This window comes from Saccopteryx leptura, chromosome 7 (genome assembly GCF_036850995.1).
Source record: "Saccopteryx leptura isolate mSacLep1 chromosome 7, mSacLep1_pri_phased_curated, whole genome shotgun sequence".
Taxonomy (NCBI): domain Eukaryota; kingdom Metazoa; phylum Chordata; class Mammalia; order Chiroptera; family Emballonuridae; genus Saccopteryx; species Saccopteryx leptura.
In genome coordinates, this window is record NC_089509.1 from 81744894 (window position 1) to 81757197 (window position 12304).

Consider the following 12304-nt stretch of genomic DNA (forward strand, 5'->3'; position numbering starts at 1 on the left):
AAAATTGTATCTTTATTGATGTTGCTGAAATAATTCTCTGCCCCAGAGCTAGATTAAGAATATATATATTGCTGTAAGAATATGCAACACCCTTCAGATATGTCAATATTTAACCAAGCAAGGATAAGGAAAAAAAAGCATTTTGAAAGTGAGAAGAACTGGTATATTTCAAAGCATGAAACATATCATGAGCAGCTGTATTTGTTTAAGGGGCTGGTCAGGCCTGCAGGGAACACTCAGCACTGTCTAGACTGTATAGACGGGAGGGGTTGTGTCTAGACTGTATAGACGGGAGGGGTTGTGTCTAGACCAGGGGTCTCAAACTCAACTCAGCATGTGGGCCGCAGAGCAAGATCACAGCCGTTCGGCGGGCCGCACTAGGTCTACAAAAGGCAACTGTTACGCAACACTTTTCTCACTGCAGTTGAAAACAAAAAAAATCAGTACAACAAGCACAATCGTACATGCAGTTTACTCAGTGTCACAAAACGACCAGAAACTGTAGTTCGCATCACAACTGCTGTTAACTAAGCTAATATCTAGCTAGGATGCTAGAGAAATGAAAAATACAAGTAGGCCCCTAGGCTTACTTAATTTTATCCAAAATATTTTGAACTTCGTGGATTAGTCTGTGGGCCGCACAAAATTGTTCAGCGGGCCACATGCAGCCCGCGGGCCGCAAGTTTGAGACCCCTGGTCTAGACTGTATAGATGGGAGGGGTTGTGTCTAGACTGTATAGATGGGAGTAGCTGCCAGTCCTTCTCTTTCTATTCAGTCCCACTTCCTATGGCTATCTCCCCAATTGTCCATTCAGTAGAATCTATGTTCTTAAAACTGCAGATGTGTTATCAGTTAAAATATTTTTGAGCATTCATGTGAAGGGGTAGGGTGAATAAGGAAGGATGCATAAGCACCTAAATTCTTTAATAAAGGGTGAGTGTACCATTTTCTCTCCTACTAGTAGCCCTAAGGTCAGTAACTTAAGCAACATGACTTATGGGGGGACTTTACGTCAAGTTCATCATCCATTAGAAACCACTCTTCCCTCTTAGATGACTCTCTGATGGGGATACATGATGCAATGCAACAGGTTATGAGTATGGCCAAGGACAGAGGAACCATGAGGAAAGAGGCATAAACATTAAACCCCTAATGTAAGGAAGGATGAGTAGATAGATATCGGTAGAGCAAATAATAAAAATAGTTTTTCACATAGAAATAATATCTATTATGATGGCCTATATTCTTGAGAAAGTGTGTGAAAATGAAGAAATTCAAATGGATAGAGCATAAAAGATGGGAAGTGGCCAAAGATGAAACCTGAGAGGTAGCCGAAGGTCAGATGAGGAAGGGTGTTGGAAGCTGTGATGGGGGTTTGAACTTTGTCCGGCATGAGGTGGGGAATCCAGGGAAGGGTTTTGAGCAGTGAAGCAATACTCATTTACTAATCCAGTGAATGTGCAGTGATTATCTGCTAAGGGCCCGGGCACAATTCACAGTGCTGGAGACAAAGCAGAGAACAAAACAAAGGCACTGTCCTCATGGTGCTTCCATTCTATGGGAGAAATAGACTAAATAGTGACAAGTGGCATAAAGGAGTGTCTGGATAGTTTCAACTGAGTGTCTGGATAGTGGAAGTTGTATCAGTATCTTGGTTATTTAGTAGCGGAGGTACTCTGAGTCAGGAGGGGGCTGGCGTTATGGGCTATTACAGAGGACACGTTTTCTCTATCTTTATTGAAATCAAGTACCAAGTTTTCTGTTTACTGTTGAACTAAATGGGTTTTTTATTCCTGGAATTTCCACCTACAAAAACAGGGAAGTATGGTGACCCCGTGTAAAGAGGGTGGAAGGAGTACTCTTGGTTTTAGACTCATCCTCTGTGGCAGGATCGCCAGCTAAGTGTGTGGGGAATGAATTAAAGAAAAGTTATGTCTTTTTAAAAAAATTTATTGTGTTCACATACATTCTAGTGTTGCCCTGAATAGAAAAGTTATGTCTTGAAACAAAAGATTTTAGTTTAGACTGGCCACATGAATTTCACCCTGAAAAGCCTCCTATGTTGTTTCTGGTCCATTGCTGTAAACAGCACATTGTTTCCCGTCTTCCCTGTGGTTTACACTGCGCTCTGAGGCTGCGCCTCTGGGCGAGCCCCTGTTCCTATCCAGCCAGGTCTGACCATGCGCTCTTCTCCGGTCCTTTAGTTCCCAAAGCCAGCCCGTCCCTCCTGCCACCCAGCCACGTCACTCACCAGCAACTCTCCAGATTAGAGGACACGGAACGGAGTTTCTTGGATGGTGTGTGTATGTATATATGTATATGTGTGTGTGTGTGTATCACTAGTTATATTGAGGGAATAATACAATCAAATAAAAACAAACTTGCAGTTTTACCTCACAGACTTTCTCAAGGGTTGGCATCCAAGAGGTGGCAAGGTGACAGTTCTGAAGAACAACCCATGTTCCTTCCTTGACAGCTTTTTCTAACATCTTCATAGCTATGGGCCCTTGGCCTTGCCCGAGAGATAAAGAGCTAAGTTTTGATCCCCCATATCCCTGTGGAAAAGAGTAATAAACACGTGAAAGAAGAATCAATATTATTATCACAGGAAATACTAATATGAAATATATGAAAATTTAATTATGTAGCGTCCTTCAAAGGTCTAAACATTTGCAGCCCTAAAATACTCTGACCAATTAAGAATCCTATAACCACTTCGATTAAAAGCAAGTCAACTACTGTAAGAAACAGTTAAATGAAAATCCTATAAGATCTTTGATTGTTGAAGTAAGAAACAGAAAAAGAAATTAAGAAGACTTTTTAACAGGAAGAGGAGATCAAAAGGTTTGGCTGTGATGCAGCAACTCCTAAAATCCGAAGCCAAAAAAACCCAAAACACTATGAAGACAGATGACCTTGTCCAAATCTTTGAATAATTACATTTTAACTAACTTAGCTACTGCATAAAATTTAAAGAAAAAAAAATTAACCTTTAATTCCCATTTAAAATTTTCTTTAAAAAATTCTGTGGGAATATTTGCCTGGAATTCATTTCTGCTATATCCTGATTCATCTGTAGCTGCTAGACATGGTGTCTGAGACTCCCTGAGCTCTTTCTTTCTAGGTCAGGAGCCACCTTTGGAAGAGGTGCTATTTGGAAGAGGCCTTGAGTTATGGTAGCAGTGGAAAGTCCCGTCTGCACGTTCATGGCTTAACCACACTAGCAGGAAGCAGCAGCAGAAAACAAAACAGAGCTAGATCCTACCATTTCTGGAAAAAGAGAAGATAGCAAGAGAAGGCAAGGCATCAAGCAGTCCTACACAGGGCAGAGAATAATCACATGCATAATGCGAGAAGAAGAGTGAAGAGGAACTGGGAGGTCTCAAGGAGTTGGAAAGGGGTTGGTTGGAGAGGGTGAGTCCCACATGAAATGGACTTCTAACCATCTCCATCACTTTGACTGTAGTGCTACTCACCATTGCTCTTCCTGGTCTTTCAATAGCCCCCTTAACTAGTGCCCCCCTCCCATTTTGTACCACTCACATCAATTCTCCTCACTTCAGCTAGAATAACCTGTATAAACTTTAGATTGGATCATGTCACTTTGTAGGTAAAAACCCTACCCACCCATCATGCTATCTTACTCAAAGTTCTTAATGCAAATGCCCTTCATGAGATGGTCCCTCGGCACATCTAAGACTCATCTCCTGCACTCCTGATAGCCACGTTCCAGCCCTTTTTTAACCACTGGTAAATGCTATGTTAGATAATCAATCCTCTGGTGTCTAAGAATTATATCCAGTACAAAGAAAACATTAGATATTAAGATATAAATCGGCCTAGTAAAGAGTATTTTAATCAATGAGCTATGTGACCTTTGAGAAGCTACTAAACCTCTCTCCATTCCAATCTGCAAACCAACAATGCCATTATTTACCTCAAGGGATTGCTATAAAAATTAAAATAGAAAAGGTGCATAACAGGTATAGCAAAATTAACTGGATATAAAGAACTCAATAAAAGTACTCAAAATGTTATTTTGATTAGACAAAAGGGGGAAAATCAACTAAAAATACCAATCACTTGTTTATTATTGTCTTATTTTAAGCTGCATAATGTAAGAAAATTTACAGTAAATCCATTTCAACATTTTTAAAGCCTAGAAACATAAATATTGGAATAAACCTGGTAAGATGATCGCAACATACTATTGTTCTGAGAAGTCAAGGACGGTCCCCCTTCAGAGACTGAGAGAAGCAGCAGCATCGGGGAGAGTTTGCTCCAGGGTCAGTGTTCAGACTTGAATTTATTAAATCAACCCACAGTCATACACTGGTGCAAATGATGTCACAGAATTCCCCATCTCCCCAAAATAAAGGAAAAACAAACACCCCTAAGCCTAAATTCCGGTTTTATAATTTAGAAAAGGAGATATTTTTAATATCAGTGTGGCCATTTAAATATCAATTTCTTGGGACTCTGTCAACCTCTGGACTCCCAAGTCTTTCAAGGGCTAAGTGAGTGATAAATTTTTACCTAGTATTTCAAGTTTAAGCAAGTACATGTATATATATGTATATGTATGTATAGTAACGTACACACACACGCTCAGAAAGATAACTCGGTCTATGTTAAGGTACCTGGTCATCAGCAAACTTCAGGAGGGCAGCCATGGGGTCGGCGCCAGGAGAGAGCACGAAAATCAGCGGAGCACAGCAGTTACTGTCCCCGAATGCCTTGGACAAGTCGAAGGGCGGTGGCTCAATGAACATGCGCCCCAATTTGTTGGTTATAAATTCTTGCAGCATTGGAATAACCTAACAAGGAACAAGAATGTATTTGAAAGAATACTGAAAAATCTGCCTAAAGCCTTAAAAGGTTCAGTTTCAAGGGTGTTTTAAAACAAAGGACTCTAGTTACATTTGCTCAGGTATTCACTACTGTTGGTGGAGAATCAACAGCATCACTTTCTGTAAATGCCTTTTTGGTAGAACATTATAAATATTAAGATAATCAAGGTGGTAGTTAGTGACACCAGAATTCATAGGCATTTTCTTCCTTTTCATGAGTATCCAAAACATAGTGGCTAGAAGAATATAAGAAACCTTACCTCTTAAGTTTTCAAACACTACGTTCCAAAAGTCCAAAACTCAGGAGTAGGACTTTTAAGTGTGATGTATACAATACTATACCATCAAGAGAGAACTGAAATAGCTGGCTGGAAAGAAGTGTTTTTACAAAATAAATTCACTGTGGAAAAAGCAACAACTAAACCATACTCTTGTGAAACAGGAAAAACTACACTGCATAAAACTTCTAAAAGCATGCCCGCACAGTGTTTGGAAGCACGTTTGAGGGAGAGAAGAACGCTGTGGCTTGCGGTTCCCTCAGGCGCTGACGTGGGAATGGGACTGTATTCATCAGCATGACTGAGGTACAGCTTGACATACATCACTCCTTCTCTCTGATAAAGGGTCGAAACTTCATCGTTTCTGGGTGATGACATCATATAATTATGGCTCAGGTGTGACCAGACAAATAATAAAAGTATATTTCACAAACAAGTATTCCTGGTCTAGCTTAACAAATTATGTAAGTATAACCCAAGAAGAAAAATGAAGTGACAAGAGAACCAAGAATTTTTGAAGACTCCGGAATCACTCTGGCTCATATCCAAGAACGGAATGATGTATATGTACAACATTCTAAATTAGGTTGGCAATTCCACCTGCAAATTCAGGCTTCAAGCGAATTGTAGGAGCAATTTGCAAATGCCAAGCATCTCATAAAGACGGGCTCTTTTGGAAAAGGTTGTAAGTATTTACAAATTTTAATTGTGTGTTTCTGAGAATGTATATTTACACAAGTTTTTTTAAAGTAAAAGTCATTAATAAGTCACAATGCCTTAAAACAAGTGTCAGTCCTGGTGAGGGTGTGTGAGTGACTGAGGGTGTGAGGGGGAGGAGCCAACAGTGAAAGAATATCTGGGTTTAAATCAGAGTTTTTAATCCCGTCTCAGTATTTCCCTAGATTCATTCAAATATGGAAAAGAAGCAATAAATTCATAAGCACCGTGGTATCAAGAACCTACCTAACAAGATAACTCACATATTGTTTGTGCACAATAAACATCTATTGAACAAATGAATGGATAAACAACTCAAGGTGCCTCCTTTCCTGAGGGTGGGACTCTTTTAATTTAGTGAGAGGAGGAGAGGCAGAGACAGACTCCCACATGCCACATGTGCCCAGGCCAGGATCCACCCGACAAGCCCACGAGGGGACAATGCAAGGGATCCATCTGGGGCCCTTGCTCTGTTGTAGCTGCAGCTATTTGTTAGTGCCTAAGGCAGAGGCCATGGAGACATCCTCAGCGCCCGGGCCAAGTCTCTCTAATTGAGCCATGAGTGCAGGAGGGGAGGAGAAGAGAGAGAGAGAGAGAGAAAGAGAGAGGGAGGGAGAGAGAAGTGAGGGGGGGTGGAGAAGCAGATGGGCATTCTGTGTGCCCTGACGGGGAATTGAACCTGGGATATCCATATGCCCAGCTGATGCTCTACCACTGAACCAACCGGCCAAGGCCTGAGGGTGGGATTCTAATTAATGAAATCCTAAACAAAAAAATCACAGAATAATAAATTCACCTTAATTTTTCATTTCTAGCTAAGTTATTTCACGTTTCAGATACTTTGATAGAGTACCAGTGTCAAGCTTATTGCAGGAAACAAAATATCCTGTCTGCCACAGGCTTTGTCCTTGCCTCTGCCTTTATTATTCTTTTCTTATAGCTTGTCTTTTCTCACTAGATTAAAAACAACAACTAACAAAGAAAATAAAATGTTGTTTTCATAACCTCTTCCCACCTAAGGCTGACTTCTTCACTAATAACTTCTTCTTTATAATTTTACAAACAAAATGAAAGCACCTGGCTTTTAAGTGCCTGGTTTTACATTAACAACTTTGAGTTATAAGTGGTCCCTCTTTCGTGAATGGTTCGGGCCAGTGTTGGCCACTGCACACATGCAAACACAGCTGGCATGACGTGATTCTTCTGTTAGCACTAGAAGACCAAGTTAGGGGTGTTCACATGAGGGCGAACAGAGACTAATTTCAGTGTTTCCTTTTTTAATGTTAAAACTGAACAGGACTTGCTTGTTCCCGACACTGAACTGTTATCTCCTGAGGTAAATGAGGCTGTGATAGCTATTCAATTTGCAAGGCAATAGATCGAATTGGCTTCTGCAATCTGATTTTGCCAGCATTAGTTTTGGAAAATGAAATCTGTCAGTAACAAAAATTACAGACTAATCTAGGCAACCGTCTTCCCAAAGGCAGGAAAGAAGTTTGTGGTCTTCCATTTATGTTTTTATATATATTGCAAGTTCCTCTAAGATTTATCTGAGGTCAGAGAAACATATTAACCTATAGTTGACAAGTTTCTTATTAAAAGCTGATTAATTTGCTTTTTGTTTATAGTTCAGAAGGAAAGAACTGTGGCCAGAAGCTCTTCATTTTGTAAATGGACCCAAAACATTCCACATCTCAGTATTCATCCATTTTTCTTTGCTAAATAAAACACTAACGACTATTAAAGTCTAAAAGAAAGGTATAAGCCCATCTAATTTTTCTACTGGTGATCTAGTGGTCATCTTTTTAAAAAGAATTTTATTGATTAGTTTTAGAGAGAGAAGAAGGGAGAAAGAGAAAGAGAGAAAGTGACTTTTTGTTGTACTTATTTGTACATTCCTTGGTTGATATTTGTACGTTCCCTGACCAAGGACTAAACCCACAATCTTGGTGTATCGGGAGATGCTCTGAGCTACCAGGCCAGTGCTAATGAACACACTTTACATCTTTCCAAACAAGGGCATTACACAACCTGGCATTTGTGGTTTCTTACCTGAGTAGAGTTGGTTTTGTGTGGAAAGGAGACCAAAAAATATTTGTGTTGACAAATAAAGTATATTATAAACCAGAGCAAGCAATTGCTGATTTTCCTGGTGGATTTTATAGTATCACACGAGTTAGATATTGTTCCACGTAGCACTCTTACTTTCTCTGGCATACTAATACCATTTTACTTTGGCAGACTACTCTTTTAAAAGTATAATCGGCATATATTAAAAAATATATAGATTCCAAAAATCAACAGTTCACCACTAGAAATTGCAGTACTTGATAACAGTAGGATGGAAGGATTTGCTAATGTAAGAGCAGACTAATAATTATTTTTATATTAAGGATTACAGACGTGAATGTACATGTATTGCAGATGATGTATCACTCAGGATAAACTGAGTTGTGCCATAGTAGCAAACTATTTCTAGACCTTCGTGGCTTTACACAACAAAAGTTTATTTTTCACTCCTGCAAAACACCTGGGTATGCAGGCAACTAACTCTCCCTGTGCTGGCACAGCAAGTCAGCTTGCTCACAGCACTTAAATATCAACACAGGACTCCACAGTGCTGATGGCAGGAGAGGGCCCGGGAAAATCTCACACTGACAGTTAAACACGTTTTATTGGCCAAAGCAAGGTGTATGACCAATCCCCCCACCTCAAGTGTGTGCAGGAGAGGAAAAGTGGAAATATTGCTGAGAAGCATAATGTCTACACACTCATACAGCTATCCAAGGAAAACTCTAGAAGAGAGAGAGAAAAAATGTTACAAGACAGGATACTAACATGTTAGATGGAGTAGCTAAGAGAAGGATGAAACCGGAAGTTTAACCTCAATTAATTTAAAAATGAAAACATACAAATAAGCAAAAACCCCCTCAGTTTGAATATCTAACTCCTCACCTTCCTGAAAAACACTTTAAAAAGACAATGAATATGAAAAGCAACATATAATCTATTTGGTAGCTCAATGTATTTTCAGAGTAAAATGTCAAAAAGATTTTAAATTTGTTTTTAACTGAAAAAATTTTTTTTCCTTTTCATTGAATTTATTGGAGTGACACTGGTTAACAAAATTATACAGGTTTTAGGTACACAATTTTCTAACACATCATCTGTACATTTGCTGTGTGCTCAGCACCCTAAGTCGAGTCTCTGTCCTTCACCATCTATCTTTCCCATACTCTCTCCCACCCTCCCCCACCCACCCCCCTTACCTCTGCACCATTCATCCTCCCCATACTCTCTTCCACCCTCCCCCCCCTTACCGCCGCACCACTCATCCTCCCCATACTCTCTTCCACCCTCCCCCACCCACCCCCCTTACCTCTGCACCACTCATCCTCCCCATACTCTCTTCCACCCTCCCCCACCCACCCCCCTTACCTCTGCACCACTCATCCTCCCCATACTCTCTTCCACCCTCCCCCACCCACCCCCCTTACCTCTGCACCATTCATCCTCCCCATACTCTCTTCCACCCTCCCCCACCCACCCCCCTTACCGCCGCACCACTCATCCTCCCCATACTCTCTTCCACCCTCCCCATCCACTCCCCTTACCGCCGCACCACTCATCCTCCCCATACTCTCTTCCACCCTCCCCATCCACTCCCCTTACCGCCGCACCACTCATCCTCCCCATACTCTCTTCCACCCTCCCCCATCCACTCCCCTTACCGCCGCACCACTCATCCTCCCCATACTCTCTTCCACCCTCCCCCCCCTTACCGCCGCACCACTCATCCTCCCCATACTCTCTTCCACCCTCCCCCACCCACTCCCCTTACCCCCGCACCACTCATCCTCCCCATACTCTCTTCCACCCTCCCCATCCACCCCCCTTACCCCCGCACCACTCATCCTCCCCATACTCTCTTCCACCCTCCCCCATCCACTCCCCTTACCACCGCACCACTCATCCTCTCCATACTCTCTTCCCCCTCCCCCATCCACTCCCCTTCCCGCCGCAATCACCACCCTGCTGTCACTGTCCATGAAGTTTTCCTCTTTTTTGCTCAATCTGCTACCCTACCCCACTCCCACAGCTGTCAGCCTGCTCTCTATCTATGAGTCTGTCTCTGTTTTGTTCATAAGTTTATTTTGTTCATTAGATTCCACAGGTGAGTGAAATCACATGGTACTCGTCCTTCTCTGACTGGCATATTTCACTTAGCAAAATATTCTCCAGGTCCATCCATGCTGTCACAAAGGGTAAGAAGAACATCACATTTTTTAAAAACATAAAACTGGGGAAAAGATATTTATAGATGAAACTGTTACAATTAGGAAATGATTAATCACTTTTAATTAAACATAATATAAAACATGAACAGAAGATTCTTTGTTTTTCAAATATTGAGGCAAGAAGATCAGCAGTACATTCAGAGTCATTTAGTATAACAATCTTTAGCTTAGAAAACAAAGGAAAAACCTTTGAAAATTCTAATAAAGAATTTTAAGGAAGGTTTTAAAGAAGGAAGCCATATTAGGCAAGCATTTGAAGCATTTCATATTCTTCCTCATTAATACTCGAAGTGAAAACTTCTTAGGCTTAACCTAAAGTTTCACTGGAGATTCATTTTTTAAAAGGGCTACCAAGGGGACATTTCATCCTCCATCATCAGTTTAATAATAATTTTTAAACAACTCTAATTACTTCCTGCATCTAAGAGCAGGGCAGCATTATGACTCTAACAGGCTCTAAGCACATCGTGGGCCCCTTCCTTCATTAAAAAATAAATACAAATTATACTTTACAATTGTTTTGGTATAATTACAAATATAAAACAGACTGGGTTATATATATTTTCTGATCGTAAAAGAAATTAAAAGATCTTCATGGGCCCTTAAAAGTACCGTGGGCCCTAGGCACTTTGCCTAACAGATACTTCCGTTCTGGCTAAGAACATGTACCAAGTCAAGCAAGAATTACATGTGTTCATTGCACAGACTATGCTTACAGAGGGAAGAATGCTTTATCCCATATTATTACGGATGTGTATAAAAGCATTAAAATATATTGCTTTCACCATCTAAATTCTGTTTTTCTGTTGTCATTGTTAGGATAGAAGTATTATCTTATATTCCTTAGAAACTTAAAATTAAGTAAGTTTTGAAATAATTATGTATTACTTTTACTGAGTAGGTACAGTGGGTAATTAGGATATATTTTCAATTTTTTTCCCAATATATCTGATGTCCATATTTTTTCAGAGTATATGGATATCTCTGTGGACATGAGCCATTATACTTAAGTGAATAGCTCTTTTTAATAGAGTATAATAAAACAAATGAAGATGTTGATGAGTACTAAAATTTACTGACATAACAGGTAAGTTGATATGTTAGTTATATAATTTATTATTTGAATCAAGTAAAACTATAATTATTGATATTTTACTTTGCAGTCAGCAATGATAAATGTCGTAAAAATAGTATTCTATTAACTTTCCAAAGGGCAACAAAGAACACTATATAAGGATAGCATTTGATGAATCAAAAATATTAGTATATTAGCTTGATGTTAATTAACATCATTGATTAATTTAATTGAAATAAGAATAAAAGTAAAAAAAGAATACAAATGAGATTATAGCAAGAACAGAAGTAGACTGAGAAACTGGGGAAGCATACTTTAAAAGGAAGACTTGAAAAAGAAATAAAACTATATAAATAAAATATATCTGATTTAATGTGATTTTAATAAATATACAAATCTTCTGAAAAATGGCTGTATTAGAAAGAAGCAGGGTTGTTTCCCCCAGGCTGGCCCACCTCCCCTCTGATACAGAAGGAAATACCTGTTGGCTGACTATGGAGAGAGGAGGAGCTGGGACAGTTGAGCTGCTTTCAAAGCCCACACTTACCTTGTCTGGCCTCAAGCAACGAATGATAAGCATCCTTTGAAACTCATTTACTTTATTTTCCCAAACATCAGGAAAAGGCTCGTGATGTGGTTCCTAAAATTACAGTGGATAGAGAAGTCAACGTTATTTTGGAGATTTCTAAAGAAAAAAAAGGAAAAAACCCAGTATTTTCACTTATTAACCAATTCTTAGAGAAAACATAATGACTAAATAAAATCAAGAATGCTAATGTAAATTTTATTAGGTTGAGGCAAAGTTATAAAATAAGGAATGAAAAGGAAGTTTAAAACACCATAAGGGGCCCTGGCTGGTTTGCTCAGTGGTAGAGCGTCAGCCTGGTGTATGGAAGTCCCAGGTTAAATTCCTGGCCAGGACACACAGGAGACATGCCCACCTGCTTCTCTACCCTTCCACCTCTCCTTTCTATCTCTCTCTTCTTCCACAGCCAAGGCTCCATTGGAGCAAAGTGGGCCCGGGTGCTGAGGATGGCACCATGGCCTCTGCCTCAGGTGCTAGAATGGCTCTCTGGCTGTAACAG

The 12304-nt window shown here is 40.0% G+C and overlaps 1 protein-coding gene across 1 annotated transcript in view; it reads right to left on the reverse strand.

Annotated features, from left to right (window-relative positions):
- The window catches only part of DNAH7 (dynein axonemal heavy chain 7), a 256542-nt gene that overhangs the window by 46458 nt on the left and 197780 nt on the right, over positions 1–12304 (reverse strand). Inside the window, exons 54-56 of the mRNA XM_066345867.1 lie at positions 11767–11859; positions 4642–4818; positions 2395–2556 (exon numbers count right to left, since the gene is read on the reverse strand). Coding sequence (XP_066201964.1) covers positions 2395–2556; positions 4642–4818; positions 11767–11859 — 432 coding nt within the window. The remainder of the gene's footprint in view (positions 1–2394; positions 2557–4641; positions 4819–11766; positions 11860–12304) is intronic.